Genomic DNA, 23,530 nt, shown 5'->3' on the forward strand with positions numbered 1-23,530 from the left:
TGGGTCCGCTCCAGAAAAACCTCCACCTGGAAGCCTGGGATCTGTTCTAGCCCACTGTGTAATTGCACAAGGTTTTGGATGCCCAAAGGACAGGTGCTCTCATCTCCTGCGCCCAAAGGAGAAAAGATACCTCTTAATGAACATGCATATGAATCTGCCCTATACTGAATCAGCCTACTGGGCCATCAAGGCCAGTATTGGCAGTGGCTCTCCAGGGTCTTGGACAGAAGTCTTTAGTATCACTTGAATCCTGGTCCTTTTAATTGGAGATGCTGAGGACTGAACCGGGGACCTTCCGCACGCCAAGCAGAGGCTCTGTCACCGAGCCACGGCCCCTCCCTGAGTTCCACAGCAGACTGCGGAGTCTTTTCTGGATGCTGCAATTCATTCTGGTGCTTCGGCATGGTGAAAGGATTCCATCCCCAGCCAGCCAAAACTTTTTACAGCGGAATCGAATGACGCAAGGGATACAAAGTGGCTTTGCACCTTAAAATCAGCTTCCACGTGTAAGATAACGGGCTCCGCACAGTGTCTGATTTTACAGGGCAGGTCATGAATGGAATGTCCAGGTTTTCCTCCAGTAATAACAAACTCAAAGTCCTGGAATGCATATGGCCCTAGGGGGGAAAAACACCTGTTACACCTCTTTGGGGAAAAAAAAAAGAATAGAGATAGACTTTCTCAAGTCCAATGACATCAACCAGAACACAAGCTAGCATAATTTTTTTTTAAATCACAGTAGCCAGTGATGTTTAACAGAGTATGTTTCAGATTCAAGAGAGAGGAAAATCTCACCTAGCTTTCCTGTATAAGGTTCAACTTGAAGTATGTCGCACTCGATAATTTTTCCCCAAGTAAACTTGACTGATGATTTGCTGTTGTTACGCATCTGAAAATTCAAACGTGACAGCTGCAATCATAGAAACAGAGAGCGGGAAGGGATCCCAAGGGTCATCTAGTCCACCCCCCGCACAATGCAGGTAATTTAGCGCTATCTCCGCCCCCCCTCACCAACCCCAGTGACCCCCCTGCTGTACGCCCAGAGGAAAGCAAAATCCTACGCTGAGCTACTCCATTCTAAGCCCACTAAAATCAATAAGCTTAGACTGCAGTAACTCTGCGTAGAAGAATCAAAGCTTGAGCAGGAACTTTAAACAGAACTGTTATGATTTATTTTTCTTTCAGTTTATGCTTTCCCATTATTTTGACCCTCCCCTCCTTAATCTGAAATGGCTAAATGCAGCTCAGGGCCCCCCAGGTGGGAGATTTCCAAGGAGATCTTTCCGGCCTCGGCCAACGAAGCATTTCAGGAAGCAAAAGCAGACAAGTGCAGCCCTCGCTTACAGGCCTGACACTAGCTATACACTGCACACAAATAAACATTGCTGCGTGTGTTATAAACGGCATTCTCTAGCGAACACATTATTATTTTTTTAAAGCATATTTTGCAATGAGGTTTGAAACCCAAGTCAAGGACTCAGGAGAAATCATACAACTTCACAAAACATGAATGTGTTCAGTTAAGGTTGGATCCAGCCAGCTTTTCCACTCGGAGTCTCTCTACACGAGACATCTTACACGGAAGATGCTCAAGTGTAGGGAGACGCAATGTTAGCTGGAAAGCATAGTTTAAAAAGACAGAGCAGGAGGAGATCGCGTCTCAGAGGGTTTGTTAATTTCATCTTCACCTCCCCAAAGGCCCTGTCAATTTCAACTCCCCTTTGGGGAGGCCAAGATTAAATTAAGAAACCCTCTGAAGAGCGATCTCTGCTGGCTCTGTCTTTTTAAACTATGCCTCCCAGCTAACATTGCATCTTCCTACACTTGAGCATCCCCATGTAAGATGTCTCATGTAGAGAGACTCTCAATCTTGCTCAATTCCCTTCTGTATAACAGCCCCCATCCCAGGTGGCTTTTTGTCCATGCAGGTCTCATAAACCCCAGTGTAGCCTCCTCCTTTCTTCACCAGTGGAAAAGATAGTTGGATCCATACCTTAGTACTATAGGATTTACACTGCAATCCTGAGTTTCAATGGGCTTAGACCGGAGTAACTCTGTTTAGGATTGCACTGTTATTCTGCTTCAATTGTTCCAAGTATATCGTTATTTAGACTATTCTGAGACAATGAGCATGAGGGCTAGAAACTTGTTTTCTAGGAAGGCACAACAAACAAATATCATACTTGTATGCGAAAGCCACCAAGGCGCATAACGCTCCCAGCTCCCAGCAGCATCTACTGCAATGGCAGAAGTATACGTACCCTAAAGCTTCTCCGGATATTTACACCAATGTAGTGTTCTCCTGGGATGACAATGGAGTACGGGGCTAAGAGGAGCTGAAATGGTTCCGTCTGCCCTTTAACGTCTATTTCCAGGGCAATCACATCCTCTTCATGGATTTCTCCATATTCACATTCCTTCTGTTTTTGCAGACTGGATGAAGGAGGAGATTAGAAGCGTATAACGGAGCTCATGCACTAATTTGCACACATCATAACGTGAGGTCAGGAATGGACCTCCTTGCCAACAGACTGAGGCCTGTCCCCGGGATATTCATTGTCATACAAGTCTCAAAGCCTCCCCGCAAAATGTGCTAGCCTCCTGTGATAGGCACGGGTGCAGAAGCAAGGCCCTTCTTTTCTCTTCTGCTCATTTGCAAAGGAAGGAAGGAATAAAAATAATAACGAAATAACATTTGATTTATAGACCGACTATTTAATGCTTGCTAAGAGTGGTTTACAAAGTGTGTTATAATTATCGTCATGATAATCACCCTGTGAGGTGGGTGGGGCTGAGAGAGCTCTGAGAGAGCTGTGACTGACCCAAGGTCACCCAGGTGGCTTCAAGTGCAGGAGTGGGAAATTAAACCTGGCTCTCCAGATTAGAGTCCTGCCGCTCTTAAGCACTACACTGGCTCTCATGAATGAAGGAAGAGATCTCCCATGGAGCTTTCCCAAGCAGCTGTGGAAACCTCCCTCCCATTCATGTTAGGACCATGGCATGGTGGGGTATATTTTTTTTAAAATCTCTCCTCCCCCTCACTCATCCTAGTGTCCTATTTTCCCAACTCCACTCATTCCCTGGAGTTGTTATTTGTTCAGGCAGGGGGGTGAAACTTGCAGATATCATATGAGGGAGGCCACCATCTGGACACAGACATATTCTCCCGGACCAACACAACGATTATGATGCCCATGCAAGAAGGGCATATTTAGGAGCTGACTGTAGGCCATTTGTGCTTTTCTGCTTACCTAGGTGGTTCTGGGATGTTCTTCAGCACAATCTGTAGCACACTATGATATTCCTTTAGCTGTTAAAAATGCAGAAAGCTAAAAATTAATTTTTCAGCCTTAGATGAGAAAAATTAACTCTTTCTAGTTAGTTTCTTGCTGAAATTAACATAAAGGGCTCACTTATCTAGTACTCTAAGGCGGGAGATGAGAGTGGAGGGCTGACACCTGGGAATTCTCCACGCTATCAACCCCAGCAAGTAGCAGTTCCAGCTTCTTGATGTCCTTCCTGATATTGAATCTCTCCTAAGGAAAGGAAGGTGCAGTGGCTGCAGTGGAAAACCAGGAGCTTGATGAAACTTGGGTTCAAATCTCCACTCAGAGCCTCTCTGCACAAGACATTTGACACGTGAAGAACACGTAGTTTAAAAAGACAGAGCTGGTGGCAGGGCAAAGGCTTTGCTGTACACTGGAGCTGTGTGAAGGGGCTGTGAAATGCCAGAAGGGAAACTTCAGCCCATTAGAACCTCTCCAGGTCCAAACCCGGCTCTGGAAGGCAGCTCTGGCCCATTTCCATTCCTGGCTGCCCTCTGGTTGCCATCCCACACAGTTTCAGACTGGAGAGGTGAAATCGACAGAGCCTTCAGCGAGGCAAAGATGAAACTAACAAACCCTCTGAGGAGCGATCTCCACCTGCTCTCTGATTATACTCTGAAGCAGGCAGGCGGCCTTGTCTTTTTAAACTTCCCTTCCGGGCTAACGTTCCGTCTCCCTATATCTGACGAACATGCACTGAGGCATCTCGGGTAGAGAGACCCTCAGTCATGAAGTTCACTGGGGCGCTTTGTGGGCCAGCTGCCCTCTTTTTCAGCCTAAACTCCCTCACAGGATTGTTGCAAGAGTAAAGCAGGAGACCCATTTGTGCTGCCTGGAGCACCCTGGGAAAAGGGTGGGATAAAAACGCGGCACATACAAAAACAGCAAGGATGGAAAAAAGGGGGGTGGGGAATCCCCACAAACTCAACCCAAACAAGCAGGGGAACACAAAAGAGGGGTCAAGTAACAACCTATATATATATATTTATATTTATTACAGATGTGCACCAATATAGATTAAAAACAAGTTTAAAACATAAGGCCTGAATAAGACCTAGAATAATTCTAGCACTTAATAATAGACTATATTATATTAAAAAATTTTCCTCCCCCCTTTTGTTACAGCTCTAGATAAAACACCGGGAGCATTTCATGATTGGTTTCTATATCTGTGGGTGTGTTTGATCATAAATTGTTTACAACTGACCACTGAGGAAGGCCTGAGGGCCGAAACGCGTCTGGTTGGCTTTTACTGTACCTTGGTCTACTTGTGTTGGTCATTGCACTGTACCATCATCTGTATTTTGAGATGTTTTAGCAAGTTATATGTAGCCTGCCATTCAGGCCTTATGTTTTAAACTTGGGTTGCATCCTAAACGCAGACTATAAATACTGTAAATAAGTGTGGAACCTTCCTCCAGCCATGGAACCTATCGATTCCTTTCCCGGCACTCATCAAGTGTCTTTAGAAAGTGGGTGAGGGCAGGCAAGGGTTTTGCCCGCCACAGCTTCTGATTAGATATCTGATATGATGCACAGGTTTTTAAAAAGTTGTTTCAGCAACAACATCCCCTCCACCCCACAGAAGAAGGATCTTCAGGGTGTGGCTGAAGGTAAGCTGGTTGTATACAAATGCAAGAATATATTTTAAACCAATGGGTTCATTTTAAAAGGCTTCCTGTAAAACAGAGCTTCCGCCTGAAATTTTGAAGAGTTGTGTGTGTGTGTTATGTGCTGTCAAGTTGCTTCCAACCTATGGCGACCCTATAAATGAAAGACCTCCAAAATGGCCTATCTTTAATAGACTTGCTCAGATCCTGCAAACTGGAGGACGTGGTTTCTTTTATTGAGTCCAGCCATCTCGTTTTAGGCCTTCCACTTTTCATAGCATTATTGACTTTTCCAGAGAATCTTGTCTTCTCATGATGTGACCAAAGTACGATAGCCTCAGTTTTGTCATTTTAGCTTCTAAGGAAAATTCAGGCTTGATTTGATCTAGTGCCCACTGATCTGTCTTTTTGGCTGTCCGTGGTATCCGCAAAACTCTCCTCCAGCACCACATTTCAAATGAATCAATTTTCTTCCTGTCAGCTTTCTTCACTGTCCAACTTTCACATCCATACATGGCAATGGGGAATACCATAGTTTGGATTATCTTGATCTTGGTTCCCAGAGAGACATCTTCATCTTTGATCTTATCTAGCTCCCTTACAGCTGCTCTTCCAAGTCTCAATCTTCTTCTGATTTCTTCATTGCAGTCTCCCTGTTGGTTGATGATTGAGCCAAGGGATAGAAAATCTTGAACAATTTCCATTTCCTCATTGTCAGTTTTAAAATTCTGTTTCCCCATATTCTGTCCTGACAGTAGCCTCTTGTCCAGAGTACAGGTTGCACACCAAAACAACCAGATGTTGCGGCATCCCCATTTCTTTTAAGACTCTCCATAGTTTTTCATGATCTACACAGCCAAAAGCTTTGCTATAATCTATAAAACACAGGCTGATTTTCTTCTGAAATTCCCTGGTATGTTCTATTAGCCATCGTAAACTTGCAGTGGGATCTCTAGTGCCTCTTCCTTTTCTGAATCCAGCTTGAACATCTGGCATTTCTCGTTCTATATATGGTAAGAGAGCTTTGCTGTATAATTTGAAGAGTTACTATGGGAGTTATGCATAATCTCATGCCCTGACATTTTGTAGTTGGCTCCGCCTCCTGCAGCAGCCATTTTGTGGTTGGCACTTACCACCCTGTGTTAGAATTCCAAAGATGTCTGCAGGCTTGAAAAGATTAGGGACTCCTGCTACAGAGGAAGAGCCTCTTCTGCTAGAAAACCAAGATTGGGCTGAGTAGTACCTTAAAGACCAACTAGATTTCCAGGGTATGAGTTTTTGAGTGTCAAAGCTCCCTTCATCAGATACCTGGTATCTGACGAAGAGAGCGCTGACTCTAGAGAGCCAGTCTGGTGTGAGAGCCAGTTTGGTGTAGTGGTTAAGAGCGTGGGACCCTAATCTGGAGAGCCGGGTTTGATTCCCAAACCCTCTGCTTGAAGCGCTCTCAGCGCTCTCTCAGCCCTCCCACCTCACAGGGTGTTTTGTTGTGGGGATAATAATGACATACTTTGTAAACCACTCTGAGTGGGCATTAAGTTGTCCTGAAGGGCGGTATATAAATCGAATGTTATTATTTATTTTTATTATTAGAAAGCTCATACCCTGGAAATCTAGCTGGTCCTTAAGATACTTCTCTACCCAAAACTTGCTCTTCTCCTACAGACCAACATAGCCACCTTCCTGGAACTTATGCTCAAAGACGGCTCCTTCAGCCAGAACGTGGCTTGGCACCTGATCTGTAAGATACACTTCCCCTGTTTTTTGCCGCTGATCAGCAAACCACAACTGCCAGGATGCTGGCAAGCCATAATACATGTATTTTGCTTGGCAGGTCACAGGACATGCTGATTATACCAACCAACAACAATGCCTACTGTGATGTGAAGTTTTACTAAACATCACCTTGAGTACAATGTGGAAATAAGTCAAATAATTTTAAATAGTTCAAATACTTTTGTTTGCTTTTGAGTCCCGGACAATTAAAGTTAATCCTAAAGCTACACAGTATGGATGTTACATATTCAAAGTAATAATTATAAAATGCTGGGAGCTGTTAGGAGTTGATCAAAGACAAACACCTTTTGGGGAAAGTAGCGGAGTGTAAATGGGTGATCAGCGTGAGGTTGCAAAACTCCTGTGGCAGGAGTTATGGAGAACGCCGAGTCGGTCTCTAAGTTGTACTTGATTTTGGTGAGGTCCTTGTCTCCTTCCAACACCACCGGCTGCAAGTTAGGTTTCATTATTTGCCAGTAAAAAGGAAGATCCACGTGGCTGGAGAAGAAAGAGGAAAAAAGGAACTGACAAGAGCTTTTAAGCTCATAAAATTATGCATGGTCTGGAAAAAGAGAACTTTTCTCCCTCTCCAAAACACTGTTCTGTCTTGTCAGCACTTGTTCTGTTCCACAGCACTGACAGAATATCCCTTTATAAACAGTAGTTGGGTCACTCCGCCCTCCTATGGATGCCTCTTTGAACCAAGGAGAAGAAAGAACTGCTTGTGGCATAGCCCACCGGATGCCTAATTCAAAAGTTCCCCACTACAGGTACAAAGGATTGGAAACCCACATACGTCACGTTTCTTATGACCAGCGTTTTCTCTGATGTGGAATAGGGGTTCAGGGAATCGAAGCGCACGAAGTGCTGCGAAGTAATGTCCACGAGCTCTCCCGGGGTAACACTGCCTTCTCCACCAGTGACAGATAAAAGCTGCAGGCTTATCAGCTGCCCAATCCCTAGAAACAATGAAAAGCGGGGCTTCCAGACCAGTCATACACTCCTTCCCTCCTACAGCTGCAGATCTCCCTGTCACTTGATAAAAGTGAGCCTGCTTGCAGGGAGAGCGGAATACAAAGTTGATTAAAAAATTAAAAAAATAAAGCTACCAGCAGAGGCGTACGAAGCCACCCCTATCATTTCTTTGGGGTTTTTCACTTCACCAAAGAGGGGAATTGCATGTTTTAGATATTTATCTTTAGAGATTTATCAACAGCCTGAGCCCTAAAAGCAATGAAAGCCGATTGATGTCAGTGAGTTTGGGGTGAACACGGGGAATGGCTTTATACTGAGTCAGACTCTTGGTACTGTCTACTCTGACTGGCAGTGGCTTTTCTCAGGCAAAGATCGTTCCCAGCCCTGTACTGACGGCAACCTTTAAGTTTCCCCAATGGATCTGTAGTCTCTCATGTCAGGAAAATGGGGGCAGGGGCTTAGGCTCTCTATCCCACACACTCAGGTATGGAACTCCAAGTGCACATCTAAGACTATTTGACACAGGGTGGGGGAACATGAGACTAAGGGATGCCACAGAAGAGGTCCGATGAAGCTGAGCCAAGCCATGTATGGACACTGTGTGGTTTTTGCTTTCCCTTCAGAATTCACTAGGCTTGCTATTAACCATCTTGTTTTACCCCCAATTAAGGTGAAAAATTGAATCGAATTGAATACAACACACAACCTCCCTGTTCACTTGCACACAATATACAACTGTTCTCATCCCTGCAGTGGAAAAGGCAGCCCTACAAAATCCTTCCCGTTTTGAAATTTAAATCCGCCAAGATGTTAGCAGCAAACCTGTCACAGTAATTTCATTGATCTGGCAATTGTCACAAGCAATGATGTATGTCACTGATGCCGCTCCGGGAAAACTGGGGAAGAACGCCGTCTGAAAGAAAAGTTTCTGCAGCATGAAAACAGAAGTACTCACGGAGTCTACCTAGACTACAAGATTGTTATTTTTTTCTACTTGTTTAAAATATCACAACTTTCTCCAAGGAATCCTGGGATTTGTGGTTTGTTGGGGCGCTGAGAATCCACTGTTTGTGAACTCATGGATTTGCACCTTCACAAGGGGACACACTTTTCTTATTCCTCAATTATCTCATGGAAAGTCTGCTCCTGTCTAACCCTGTATCCTGCCCTCAGAATATATTAAAGATGCCTGACGGGAGTCCTCCTTACTTGGAGATTAACCTCCATCAGAAGCAGGACCTTTTCTGTTGCAGCCCCCAAAACTTTGGAATAGCCTCCCATAGGAAATAGATAGCTCCCTCCCTGCTGAAATTCTGGATGATGGTTAAGACCTTATTTTTTTTTTGATAAAGTAGTGAAGACAGCTAGCGCAGAGCCACGTGGAGCAGTGCGGTGTACAAGGTTAAAATGGCAGAAAAGGCCGGAAATCCAAGTTCAAATCTGTGCTCAGCAGTGAAGCAACCTGCGCGGCTTTGGGTCAGTCACTTCTCAGGGCCAAGCTAGAAGTGACGAATGACACTTGAATGGCAAGTGAACAGACTCACTTGTATTCCTCCCTGTTCACTCTGTTCCTCCCTGTTCACTTGCACTCCACTCAATCACTACATGATCGAATGGAGTGCAAGTGGAGTGCAAGTGAACAGGGAGGAATACATGTGAGTCTGTTCACTTGCCGTTCAAGTGTCATTCGTCACTTCTAGCTTGGCCCTGACATGCAGATGATCACTATGTGATCAAGTGGAGTGCAAGTGGAGTGCAAGTGAACAGGGAGGAATACATGAGAGTCTGTTCACTTGCCATTCAAGTGTCATTCGTCACTTCTAGCTTGGCCCTGACATGCAGATGATCACTATGTGACCGAGTGGAGTGCAAGTGGAGTGCAAGTGAACAGGGAGGAATACATGCGAATCTGTTCACTTGCCGTTCAAGTGTCATTCGTCACTTCTAGCTTGGCCCTGACATGCAGATGATCACTATGTGACCGAGTGGAGTGCAAGTGGAGTGCAAGTGAACAGGGAGGAATACATGTGAGTCTGTTCACTTGCCGTTCAAGTGTCATTCGTCACTTCTAGCTTGGCCCTGACATGCAGATGATCACTATGTGATCGAGTGGAGTGCAAGTGGAGTGCAAGTGAACAGGGAGGAATACATGTGAGTCTGTTCACTTGCCGTTCAAGTGTCATTCGTCACTTCTAGCTTGGCCCTGACATGCAGATGATCACTATGTGATCGAGTGGAGTGCAAGTGGAGTGCAAGTGAACAGGGAGGAATACATGTGAGTCTGTTCACTTGCCGTTCAAGTGTCATTCGTCACTTCTAGCTTGGCCCTGACATGCAGATGATCACTATGTGATCGAGTGGAGTGCAAGTGGAGTGCAAGTGAACAGGGAGGAATACATGTGAGTCTGTTCACTTGCCGTTCAAGTGATTCATCACTTCTAGCTTGGCCCTCAGCCAAATCACCTCACAGGCTGGGAGGATAAATAGGAAGATGTGAGAACCATGTGTGCCACTTTAAGCTCCCTCAAGAAAGGGCGAGGAGATAAAAATGCCATAAACAAGCCAATAATGACTGAATCATTTTCTGTTGTGTGTGTTTGTTTTTGTTTTAATTGCTGGTTTTAAAAATTGGTGGATGCTTTTTAAAGTCAGTACATTGCTTTTATATTTATTGAAAAGCAACACGCGTGAATGCTAAATAAAATCAGATAAGGGCTTGTATCCTATAATCTGTTTCAGACAATGGAAGATCACTTCCTCTGGCAGAAATCCAGAGGAGTTAGCCGTGTTAGTCTCTAGTTGCAAAATAGTAAAGAGTCCAGTAGCACTTTTAAGACTAATCAACTTTACTGTAGCATAAGCTTTCGAGAACCACAGTTCTCTTTGTCATGCATCTGACGAAGAGAGCTGTGGTTCTCAAAAGCTTATGCTACAATAAAGTTGTATCTCTTTGTCATGAATCTGACGAAGAGAGCTGTGGTTCTCAAAAGCTTATGCTACAATAAAGTTGCATCTAATGAAGAGAGCTCAAAAAGTTTTTGCTACAATAAAGTCACCTCTGATGAAGACAGCTGTGGTTCTCAAAAGCTTACACTACAATAAAGTTGGTTAGTCTTTAAAGTGCTACTGGACTCTTTACTATCTGGCAGAAATGGGGGTGTAATTTCTGCAGATTCCTCCTACTGAAACCTCCCACTTCCCCCCTGTGCAGTTCATGTGTGGTTCCTGATCCCCCAAGAACACAGTTTCAGGGGGGGCTCAGGGGGCAGAGGATGGAGGCAGAAAGGTCAGACTCTAATTATATAAGCCAATATATTTATTTTGTACACATGCTTGAAGCAAAAGCTAGAACACAAACGACTGACCTCCATTACGACAGACTGGCCCGGAAACAGCTCAAAAACAGCAGGTTGGATGCCAAATGGTTCTTGCTCCACAAAACCAAACATGGCAACAGCCTTCACAACAGAAGGGGCGGGGGGAGAAATCATCATGCAATGAGAGTCTGATTCTTAAAATCTATGATGCAGTGCCGTTAAAACCCATTAAGTGCAGCAGCGTGCAGCAGGGTAGGAAAGGGCATGGAACTGGAATGCCACCACTTCCTGTTTCTAGCACTTACAGCCCTCCAAAACTGGCTGAGATTCCACTGTAGGCCAAAAACTTTGCCCTGACAAAGAGAGCTTTGACTCTCAAAAGCTCATACGCTAGAAATCTAGTTGGTCTTTAACAGGGGTCATTTCGTTGAAAAAGAGCTGGAGGAAATCATTAGCAAAACTCATCAGCATAACTCATTAGCATATGTCATGTCCCTTGAAATCACCAGAAGTGTGTCATTAGCATAACTGATTTGCATATGCCCCACCCCCTGACATCACCTATCCGGGCTGTGTTGGACCCAATCCTGGCCATTCAAGGCCATAATTGAGTCCAAAATGGCAAAAAGGGGCTGAAAATGGCCAAAAAGGGGCCCAAAAGGTTCAGGATCGGGCCACTGCTGAGCAGGAGAGTGATCCACCACCCGTTAGAGGCCCGATCTGGGCTGTTTCAGCCCCAATCCAGGCCGAAACAGGCCCAAAATGGCCGAGAGTCAGGTGGGTGGGGCCACCTGACATGTGACCTCTTTGAGGAACTGCCGGAACTGCGTTCCTGTGCGTTCCCCCTCAAAATGAGCCCTGGTCTTTAAAGAGCTAATGGACCCAGATCTTGCTCTTCTACTTAAAAAAAAAACATTGTACGTTATTGATAAGTTTAATATTCCCAAAAAGGGGAAAGAGAAAGACAAGAAAATGAAATAAAAAAAAGAACAGAACAGAAATTAAAGAAAAAGAACAAAGAAAAATAATACATATTTCCATTTTCCTCTACAAAATCTATCATATCTTTATAAACATTATACTTGTAGTTTTGACACCTCCAAAAGTTATCTTTTCAATACTGCCCCTCTTATATTTATTTTTCCCAAATTTATATTCTTAGAAATTAAATCTACAAATCATCACTTCGTTTTTCCGGTCTTACACAGAAAGTCAATAAAGGGTTCCCAATTTTCTATAAAAATAGACAATATTTTATCTCTGATCAGAGCTTAACCATCTCCACTAACTCCATCATTTTCTTGCTCTTCTTCTAGGGATCCACATGGCCACCCATCTGAAACAGTTCTACAATATTTGCTTACTTACCCGGAACTGAGGAGGTGGCCACATTGCCTTGGGCATGATGCAAAACTTCCCGCTGCTAACCCCTTCATTTTTGCACAGAAACTCTGAAAATTTTAATCCACCAACAAGACAGGCTCCGCAATCTAAGACCTGAGGCACTGCAACAAGAAGCAAAATCTAAAGGCAACAAAGGCCAACAGCAGGGAAATGATGGCTGTTTTTAAAATCAAATGCCAAGACTGAAGCATAAGGTCCTATCCACTAGGATACGACAGAAAGTAGCAGACACACACAAAAAAGACTGAGTACACCTTTCCTGTGAGGTAGGTTATGCTGGCCCTAGATGTCCAGTGAACTTTATGGCAGAGGGAAGAGTTGAACCTACGTCTCCCCAGTCCTAGGCCAACACTCTAACCACTACTACACACTGTCACAGGTGAAAAGGAGAAAGTTGAGCCTATGAATGGTTAAATGAGATGAAACACAGCTGCTTCTAGCAGGATCACATTTTTAAGTACTGCCCACCATTAAAAAAAAACTCCCTGGAATTTTTTTATAGTATCTATATTCTCCTGCCACTTTATTCCCTCTGGAGTAAACTGCAGCTGTAGGGAAGGGATGGACGGAGAAAATGATGGCGGAGGGGACAGGGAGAAGGGTACCAATGTAATCCTAGGCAGAGTTACTCCTGTATAAGCCCACTGAAATGAACAGGCTTCAACTACAGTAACTTTGCCTAGAATCACAATATTAACCCCTCCTCATGGCAGACCCTAATTACAGATCGGGTCTAATTTGGCCTCAAAAGGTTCTGTAGCTCAGAGGCCCACTTGGCCTCAGCCTTACCCCACTGGGCTTCTGTAAAATGGTATCTCCCCCAGGAGCCAAAATGTGATGTGGTTAAGCATATTGCTATAAGACAGGCAGTGTTGTATAGTGGTTAGAGTGTTGGACGAAGATCTGGGGGACCCAGGTTCTAATCCCCATTCAGCCTTGGAAGCTTGCTGGGTGCCCTTATGCCAGTACGCACGTTCACCCTCACCTACCTCATAGGATTGCTGTGTGGAATACAGAGGAGGGGAGAATGATGTTATAAAGCTGCCAATGGGGAGAAAAGCAGAGTATAAATGAAGTAAATAAATAAATATAGCTAGCCAGTGTTGTTCATTTGGCAAGATGCTAAGCACAGCACTCAAAGTGGGTGTAGAGAGCCAGTTTGGTGTGGTGGTTAAGAGTGCAGGACTCTAATCTGGAGAGCCAGGTTTGATTCCTCACTCCTCCACTTGAAGCCAGCTGGGTGCCCTTGGGCTAGTCACAGCTCTCTCAGAGCTCTCTCTCAGCTCCACCCACCTCACAGGGTGTTTTGTTGTGGGGATAATAATGACATACTTTGTAAACCGCTCTGAGTGGGCGTTAAGTCATCCTGAAGGGCGGTACATAAATCAAATATTATTATTATGTTATTTTAAGTATGATGGATAGGAAGCAGGATTAGGGCTGCCCAAGGTGCTTGCAAGAACAAATCACGTAGAATCTGGCCAGAGTGGACACACTTTCCGTATATCCTTCTGTGCTTCTCCAGTTCTCTGTAGACTTATTATGAACAAAGAGCCTATTTGGATGTGGAACAGGCATTGTTCGTTTCTCAGTCAGTCTGCCTACCTGCCTGCCCTACCAGCGTGTCTTTGTCTCTTTGCCTGCCTTTAGCTCGAAAGTCATCCATGAACCAGAGGACGTATGAACCTGTCAGACACTAGTGTATATGGAGGGGTTTTTTTTCTTGCAAGGACTGATATAAGAACCATTCTGGGTTTGCAAAATTGTCAAGAGTCCAGTAGCACCTTTAAGACTAACCAACTATTTTCTTGACTGTTTTGCAACTACCGACTAACATGGCTAACTCCTCTGGATCTATGATTCTGGGTTTCGAAAACAATGACACTGGAAAGACTTCCTGAAAAATTCACTCAGAAGATCGCCCCACTGCTATTTTTTAGACCCATGATTTTGCCTGATCCTCATTTTCAAAATGGATAGAAAAACATGGAGAAAACAGTGACGTAGATCAACAGCATTCTACTTACACGTTAAGATCGGAGGTGGTCTCCTGCCCTCCAAGGGGATCAGGAGTGGGTAAGGCGATTGTGTCTCTACCAGTATGTAATCTTCATAACCTGCTAGATGTTCAGGCATAAACTGGATCGTGTAGTGACAGCTCATCCCAGGCGCAACGATTCCCCCTTCCCCTGGAAATTTCCCTAGGAAAGAAACACTGATATGAATATCGCAAGATACTGCCTGCTGGCTGTACTGCCCTAGATAATCAACTACAAGCACAGGGCGCATACAGTATGTACCTCCACACTGGCCCAAGAAACAGGACGAGCTGGTGTCTAGTTGCCACTGCAAACACACACGCACACACACACGCGCCTTGTAGGAAGAAGAGTTTTAGAGCCAAGCTACAAGTGACGCTTGACACAGGTTGGACACTTGTCAGCTTCCCTCACGTTCTGATGGGAAATGTAGGCGTCCTGGTTTTACCGCTTGGCTCTCCATTACAGCTGCAAGACCAGGATGCCTACATTTCCCATCAAAACTTGAGGGAAGCTGACAAGTGTCCAGCCTGTGTCAGGCGTCACTTGTAGCTTGGCTCTCAGACTAGCCTTACCACTGACATGCCGGTTTTCAGCATGCAGGGAATTTAAGAGAAAGGACATTCAGGCAAGTGGGGCTCCATCTGCAGTCTGATAATGAACTACTCTGCCATAAACTTACAACCTCAAACTTTAATGAGGTGTGAAGACAAATTTGATCTCCCACCGCTTTGAAAACAGCTGGGGATGGTTCGTATCAGGAAGCTCCACATGCTGTTTTTGCCACCAACACTTGCCTCCCCTGCTCCCATATATCTCACAGGAAACACATATAGCTACCAAGTGGGTGTCTACAAATGTTGTTCAAATGGACAAACTGTAGCTCAGCATGGGATGGAGAATGAGACTGCAAAAAAAAGCCGCAATGAGATGTCCATCCCCTTCTCCTTCTCTTCATGATGCCCTAATCCTCCTTCCTGATGCGTTCCTCCATCCCCACCTCCCTGGTCCCTGAAGCTGCCGTTTACAGTTTTAAAATTAGCAGGAAATCCACCTGAACATCTCCAAGCATTACATCTACATATTTCAGAAGAAAATCAGGGAGAACAGAAGAGGGTGAACGGAAATTAAATCAAAAGTTTCGGCTAAACATTAGGAAGAACGTCCTGACAGTTATAGCAGTCCCTCAGTGGAACAGGCTTCCTTGGGAGGTGGTGGGCTCTCCTCCTTTGGAGGTTTCTAATCAGAGGCCAGATGGCCATCTGACAGCAATGCTGATTCTGTGAACGTGGGCAGATCATGGGAGAGAGGGCAGGAAGGGTTACATCAGTGCTCAGTTCTCATGGCCCCTTCTTTCACACCCAGGGTAATGTCAATCACCACTTTGGGGACAGGAAGCAATTTTCTCCAGGCCAGTTTGACTAGGGATCCTGGATGTGCTTTGCCATCTTCTGGGCATGGAGCAAGGGTGTCACTGGGTGTGTGTGGGGGGGGGGGGGTAGTTGTGAATTTCCTGCATTGCGCAGGGGGCTGGACTAGATGACCCTGGAGGTCCCTTCCAACCCTATGATTCTCTACCTGCCACTCTTCACACTGTCAGTCCCTGATGTCCCAGAGAAAGCAGAGAACTGTATAAGGGAGTGAAAAAAGCAATCTTTCTTGATTCCAATGGCCTGCAAACTATAGTGCTGGAACAGGAAATCCCAAGTTGTCCTTCATAACTGGTCCTTTCCACACGTCCTGGCATAGCGTGAAACTCATGCAACAAGGATGTCTTCCTGGCGTGACGCACTTTCCCGGGCAGACTTCTCTGCCCCCCCTGCTGCTTCTTTAATGGCTTTCACATCGCTTTCAATTAAGCTCTCAAAAGCTCATGCCACGGAAATCTAGTTGGTCTTTAAGGTGCTACTGGACCCAAATCTTGCTCTTGTATTACAGACCAACACGGCTACCCACCAAAAACGAACTTTGTCCCCATAAATGCTGCAGGGAGACTTATCACATGTGCTACTTGATCTTCCGCATATTTACTGGAAAATAGGTTCATTAAGTAAGACCACTTAATCCATCATAAGAACATTACAGGAACATGGCCACATTTCAGACAGTGCTGGCTTAATGCCCACCAGGTCTAAATGCCAGCCTAATGGTGTTGATGAGATTAAGCTATGCCATGAAAATAAATCAGTAATCAATCTATCCATCAATAGCACCCCTCCAGAATCAGCTCACGTTAAGTTTGCAGTGGGGTTCTTGACTGAGAAGAGGCAGCTTGCTCTTGTTCTCTGGCGATTATAGAGCCCTCCCAGAGCAAGAACCTCCCTCCTGGAGAGAAACGTTTAATCCATTCCCTGTGGCGAATCAACACACAAGTAATTGGTCTTCCTAGAACCAAGAAGGGACTCACCCAACCCAATCGCAAAGGCGGATGTAGCTGGAGGGATTATTCTAAAAGTCTGAGATGTTGAGGTCATGTTCTGCAACTCAATGGTCATCTACAAAAAAAAAATGTGGCAGCAAATCACATCTGTGAGCCAGCTGAAAAACAACATCCCTCTCCATGCAATCTGACTCTTAAGGGCCAAACGACACGTTCGGTTTTTTAAAGAACCGGGAGCCAAGCTACAAGTGATGCCTGACACAGGTTGGACACTTGTCAGCTTCCCTCAAGTTTTGATGGGAAATGTAGGCCTCCTGGTCTTGCAGCTTGGCTCTCCGTTTAATTGAAGTTTACAGAGTGGCAGTTTATGGGAGGGAGAACATGCGGTCGGGAGGGGAGTTCAGGCATCGGGCTCTCACCAGGCGCCCCCCCTTCCCCTCCCATCTGTGTGTGTGTGTGTGGGGGGGGTTCTGTAAACTTCAATTAAATGGAGAGCCAAGCTGCAAGACCAGGACGCCTACATTTCCCATCAAAACTTGAGGGAAGCTGACAAGTGTCCAACCTGTGTCAGGCGTCACTTGTAGCTTGGCTCTGGATCTGGAGAACTCAGGTCCCACACAGTCACACAGCAGCTGTAGGAGACCTCCCCCCCCAAGCCATTTTCCTGCACTGGGGTGGGGGGCAGTTATTTCCTCATTTTTGTTATTCCACTTGCAAGAATACTCTACATGGAGCAACAAAATGGAGAAATGACTCTCCCACGTGCGTTTCCGCATGAGAAAATGGCTGTGGGAGAAGGCAGGAGCCCTGTCTTCCCCTGCAGGGTCATTCATGGCCCATTTGGGCTCTCCTTTTATTTTGTAAAAGCTGTGCCCCACAGCTGCTCTGAGGTCCTCATAAACCTGAACCCAGTTCCTTAAAAACCTGAACGTCTACTCTAGCCCTAAGGGTGCTTTTAAAGAAAGAGAACTGTGCTTCTGTCAGTAAAACAAACAACACAACTATAACAGAGTATTTCAGCAATCTACTTGAACTGAAGCTATTGATGAATCTGAAATACACAAGAGCGCAAAGAGGGACTTGGGGAAACTACTGAGGCAAAGGAAGGTCATGAAGAAACATGGGAAATTTGAAAAGTCAAGGAGAGATTAATGTTCCTTTAGAAGCGAAGGCTTTTCGCTGCCCAGCAAGGTCTCACCTCATAAACTTGGCCGACTTCATAATAAGAAAACAAAACAGCTGGAGGATTTGATAGAAAGATCGGAACAGGGTCAATATTGCTGGAACAAAACAAAAAGATCATTGTAAGGGTTCATAGAGTTTGTTTCTGTTACTTCTTGGCCTTGGATATCTGGCTTCCAGAACTGCAATGATATTTATTTATTTTCATTTATTATAGTCCACTCACCCCGCAAGCGGGCTCAGAGCAGATTTACATCATAAATACATAAAACAATTCAGAACAATTAAAAACATCGGTAGCCATCATACGGCACAGCATTAAACATAAAAGGCGGCTCATATTGCACCCTACATTCCAGCACTTCGAGCCTACAGGGCAGGGAGGTTAAAATGCAATCAGTGTAGGGTTGGGCACATATTCCCCTGCCCCCGCCACGGGGAGGGGCCGGTTGGATGGTTCATCTGCCTCAACCCCCATAAGCCTTCTACCTGGTGGAACATCTCCATCTGGCAGGCCCGGCGAAATGATAACAGATCTTGTTGAGACCGGGCCTCCACAAACAGAGAGTTCCACCAGGTAGGTGCCAGGACTGAAAAATCCCTGGCCCTGGTTGAGGCAAAGCAAACCTCCTTGGGGCCAGGGATCACCAGTAGCTGTTGGTCACAAATGCAGCCACACTGCTATTTCCTTCCGCCAGTCATTACAAAATGCTTAAATCCATAGACGAATGCAAGTGTGTGTGGGGGGTCTCCTTTAGAGTTTGGCTATGTTCAGCCCCTGCTTTACATGCTCAGATAATACCTTCTTCTGCTTGGAGATCCTAACACCCACCCCTATGACTGTCACAGGCCCTTCTGTTTGGATTTCCTCCCTCCATCCCTATCCCGTCCCCTTTCAATGACATTTATCCTCATGGCACCTTCAGATGATCTATCTCTGGCTGCCTCTCAAAGCAGAGGAGGGCAAAATGTCTAGCCTGAAGGCCACATCTGGGTATCCCCTCCACTTCTGAGGGCTCTGGGCTTGACACTGTCTCTTCCTGTGGCAACCTCAGTCCCTGCAAAAATTAACCAAGACCCAGATTTGGCCTCTCTGCCATTCTGCTTATCTTAATGCATTTCAGGTTGTATAACAATGTGGGAAGGGGAGGTCATCATTCTACCAGCCAACGGGGCAGTCCTGCAGGCTGATGCTCTCAGCTTATTATTAAGCAGTCCGGGGGCAGAAGAACAGATCCTGTCAGTGAGATGTGGGCCCCAGTCCATAATTTGCTCACCTCTGCCTAAAAGTATTGTGTTAATGTAAAGCACACCAAGCTTGGAAGGAATATGCTGAACTCTTCTAAGGCGCCAAGATACTTCTTGTTGGCCAGGAACGCTTTCAAGAAACTCGACTTGAGAAAGCAGCTTTCAAAGTGCCCAATAAAGAGTCTCTCTACACGAGACATCTGACACGTGAAGAACACGTGTCGGGAGATGCAATGTTAGCTGGGATGGGTAGTTTAAAAAGACAGAGCCAGCGGCAGGGCAAAGGCTTCGCTATACACTGGAGCTGTGTGAAGGAGCTGTGAAATGCCAGAAGGGAAACTTCAGCCCATCAGAACCTCTCCAAGTCCAAGCCCAGCTCTGGAAGGCAGCTCCAGCCCATTTTCATTCCTCACAGCCCTCTGGTTGCCATCCCACACAGTCTTAGACTGGAGAGGTGAAATTGACAGAGCCTTCAGGAGGCGAAGATGAAATAACAAACGCTCTGAGGAGCGATCTCCACAACGCTTGCCGGCTTACATTGCATCTCCCTACACTTGACAAACACGCACCAGGGAGCCTCGTGTAGAGAGACTCTAGATGAGCAGGTTTTGAAAGAGTTGGGTTTGTGTTCCCCAGACCCAGCTCAGGTTCCCCACACAGCAGCTCCAGGGAATGGCTGTTAAAAAATAAAGGAGAGCCCAAATTGGCTCAGAATGGCACCGTGGGAGGAGGAAGAGTTCCTGCCTTCCCCTCACAAGCCAAATAGTAGATGGGTGCGGGAAGGCCCTGCTTGTACTGCTGTTGTATGACACACTATACAAGGCTGATTGTTTTTTGTACACAAAGTGTTAGCTCAGCTATCCCCAAACAGTACAATACTGCATCATGTGTGGTTCTAGTCCGAAGAGGAAAATCGTAAGTTTCATACGAGCAGCTGAATCTTGGAGCCCTTCCATTCCAGAAACAACTTCGTGCTCCACTGGATAAGCTACCTCTGAACAGAGGAAGTTCAGACATGGCTTACAGCGCAAACACCACCACCACCACCCAGTCTGGATGCAGGTAATTTCTACTACAAGATGGAGGTGGGGGGAACTATTGACAGCTGCCATTTCGGGGAGCAGCCACATATTTTACCTTAAATTTGAGTCAGACAGAAGGGTGCCTCAGGACAAAGCTAGGCTCTATCACCAGAAAAAAGGCGCCTCTGCTGCTGAAGCAGATCTGAAAGATCCAGTTCTTTGGACCTCAGACATAATTCCCTTGGTGACCTTAAGGCCGACACAGATGAAGAAAACAGATCTCTATCAATCTGTGACGGCAAGATTCAAATTGGGACTTAGTGGGAAATGCAGAAAGGATTAACCTGATTAGTTTTGCTAAGCAGCTCCTTGCCGTGTTTTGAGCACCTTAAAGAAGGGTGGAGGTAGGAACCAGTCTATTATCCATATTAGTGAAAACCTACATTCGAGTAACTGACTGGGGGGGGGGGGTGAAGAGTTAAATCCCCTCTCCCCTTCCCAGGCAACCTCAATCTGTGAATAAAATGTATATTTTACAGACTGACAGAGGTCCATGATCTTTGGCACATACATTTATCCTCTTAGACAAGCCCCAATTCCCATCTCCCCTCCGCAATATAATAATACTGGCCTACTCTGCAGGGGTGCTGTAAGAAATGTCGAGATAATGACTGTTCAAAAGAGCTATATAAATGTCACTGTTAAGGTCTGGATTTATTGCACAGCTACCTTTCCACCACGGTCCTTTGTTTTCCCGCTACCGTTCGCTGTACCTTCTTTTGTGGCCAAATCAGGGACTTGCCTCCATGAAGTGAGTTAGGCGGGAAAAAACGAGGGTTTCTCAGGAAGTTATGGCGCTCGTCAAGTTTCTTCAGATAAGCACGGGCTTCATCTCTTTCAGTTTTGGGCATATCGTTCTTCCAGGCTAATTTTCGGGAGGGGCTAGATTTCTAGCAGCAAATAAAACGGAGAGAAAAATGCTTTCAGGTACAATTTCATGAGGGACTCGTTCACATTCAATAGGAGTGACCAGGCTGGCTTTTCCATTCTCAGGTGATCTAGAAATCTGAGCATCTCCAATCCTACGTCAGCATGCCACCGTAGTTAGGATGTCGGACAACGATCTGGAGACCCAGCTTCAAATCCCCCCTCACTATGAAGCTGGTAAGCTTGGGCCAGTTACCCTCCCTCAGCCTACACCACAGGGTGGTGGTTGTAAGGCAGACGGCAGAATGAGCAAATTAGGGAAACAGCCCCGGGAAAATTAACTTTCCAAATAAAACAAGGGAGCAATCTTTATCAGCCCTGGGTCGTTTCCAGACGGCTTACCTGCCTCTGGAACGTTGCGCCATCTTGCGGGGAAAACGCGAAATATCGTGTTTTCTCGTGTGAGTTTTGCATGACGTCGCGCAAAACTCGCGCAAGAAAACGCAATATTTCGCGTTTCCCCCGCAAGATGGCGCGACGTTCTGGAGGCAGGTAAGTTGTCTGGAAACGGCCCAGATACTTTTCTGACCAAATGGTAGTCATTCACTATTTGTTTAAATGAAAATATCTGTCTTTAGACCTTCTCCTTCCAAGCAAATCTTTCTGGCTTGACTAGATTACTATTTAGCAGGGCTTTTGGGGGGGGGGGAAGAGGTGGTGGAACTCAGTGGGTTGCCCTCGGAGAAAATGGTCACATGGCTGGTGGCCCCGCCCCCTGATCTCCAGACAAAGGGGAGTTGAGATTGCCCTCCATGCTGCTCCAGTGGCACAGAGATCAATCTAAACTCCAGGGGGCGGGGCCACCAGTCATGTGACCATTTTCAAGAGGTTCCGGAACTCCGTTCCACCGCATTCCAGCTGAGAAAAAGCCCTGCTATTTAGACAGAACAAGATTTCAGTCCAGTAGCACCTTAAAGAGATATTCCAGAGTATAAACTTTCTAGAGTCAAACTCCGTTCATCAGATTCAAGCAGGAATAGGGATTCGCTCAGCCGTAATAATCCCGGTGAGAAAGTGGGAGGGATGTTGCAAAGAAGGGAGTCGGGATGTAAAGGTACGAAGCAAAATGCAATCAGCTTGAACAAAACAGGGAATCTCTATTCCGTGACGAATGGAGATTGACTCTCAAAAGTTTATACCCTGGAAAACCTCGTTGGTCTTTAAGGTGCTATTAGACTCTAATCTTGCTCTTCTCCTGCAGACCAACACTAAATACCTGAATGTATTTAGACAGACAATCTACAGAACACAATTCACACTACTCAAAATCTTCTAAATATTTCTCTCCTTTTAGACATTTTTGGCTTCTCTTTTCCATTAAAATTTTACTGTTTCACTTTCTGCGATTCAATGGTATTATTATTCATAAACCATCAATGAAAACCTAATTGAATTTTTAAAAATGCGGGCAGTAAGATAAAAGCTCCAACCTCACATGCCCCACTAAACATGCTGGGGCTTATTTCTAAGCAGGCACGATGGCCACATCTCAAGTTTCCCCCCCTCCTCCCCAATACAGTTGGAATCTCAGAGCCAAGCTACAAGTGATGAATGACACTTGCCTGGCAAGTGAACAGACTCACGTGCAGAGGAGTTAGCCGTGTTAGTCTGTGGTAGCAAAATCAAAAAGAGTCCAGTAGCAGCTTTAAGACTAACCAACGTGTATTCCTCCCTGTTCACTTGCCCTCCACTTGTGCTCCACTTGATCAAGTGGAGAGCAAGTGAATGGCAAGTGAACAGGGAGGAATACACTTGATCTCCACTTGATCGAGTAGAGAGCAAGTGAATGGCAAGTGAACAGGGAGGAATACATGTCAGTCTGTTCACTTGCCAAGCAAGTGTAATTCGCCACTTGTAGCTTGGCTCTCACGTGTATTCCTCCCTGTTCACTTGCCATTCACTTGCTCTCTACTTGATCAAGTGGAGAGCAAGTGAATGGCAAGTGAACAGGGAGGAATACATGTGAGTCTGTTCACTTGCCAGGCAAGTGTAATTCGCCACTTGTAGCTTGGCTCTCACGTGTATTCCTCCCTGTTCACTTGCCATTCACTTGCTCTCTACTTGATCAAGTGGAGAGCAAGTGAATGGCAAGTGAACAGGGAGGAATACACTTGATCTCCACTTGATCGAGTAGAGAGCAAGTGAATGGCAAGTGAACAGGGAGGAATACACGTCAGTCTGTTCACTTGCCAAGCAAGTGTAATTCGTCACTTGTAGCTTGGCTCTCATTTGCAACATAGGTTGAAAGCTCCAAACTTCTTCTAAGA

At 45.5% G+C, this 23,530-nt stretch overlaps 1 protein-coding gene across 1 annotated transcript in view; it reads right to left on the minus strand.

Annotated features, from left to right (window-relative positions):
* Nucleotides 1–23,530, minus strand: part of DLEC1 (DLEC1 cilia and flagella associated protein) — a 61,086-nt gene that overhangs the window by 27,238 nt on the left and 10,318 nt on the right. The window contains exons 6-18 of the mRNA XM_054991494.1: nt 21,006–21,226; nt 18,023–18,104; nt 16,852–16,939; nt 14,433–14,606; nt 12,370–12,506; nt 11,050–11,142; nt 8,507–8,597; nt 7,506–7,668; nt 7,015–7,207; nt 3,252–3,310; nt 2,262–2,433; nt 796–889; nt 487–617 (exon numbers count right to left, since the gene is read on the minus strand). Coding sequence (XP_054847469.1) covers nt 487–617; nt 796–889; nt 2,262–2,433; nt 3,252–3,310; nt 7,015–7,207; nt 7,506–7,668; nt 8,507–8,597; nt 11,050–11,142; nt 12,370–12,506; nt 14,433–14,606; nt 16,852–16,939; nt 18,023–18,104; nt 21,006–21,226 — 1,698 coding nt within the window. The remainder of the gene's footprint in view (nt 1–486; nt 618–795; nt 890–2,261; nt 2,434–3,251; nt 3,311–7,014; nt 7,208–7,505; nt 7,669–8,506; nt 8,598–11,049; nt 11,143–12,369; nt 12,507–14,432; nt 14,607–16,851; nt 16,940–18,022; nt 18,105–21,005; nt 21,227–23,530) is intronic.

The sequence above is a fragment of the Eublepharis macularius genome, chromosome 11, assembly GCF_028583425.1.
Source record: "Eublepharis macularius isolate TG4126 chromosome 11, MPM_Emac_v1.0, whole genome shotgun sequence".
Lineage (NCBI taxonomy): Eukaryota > Metazoa > Chordata > Lepidosauria > Squamata > Eublepharidae > Eublepharis > Eublepharis macularius.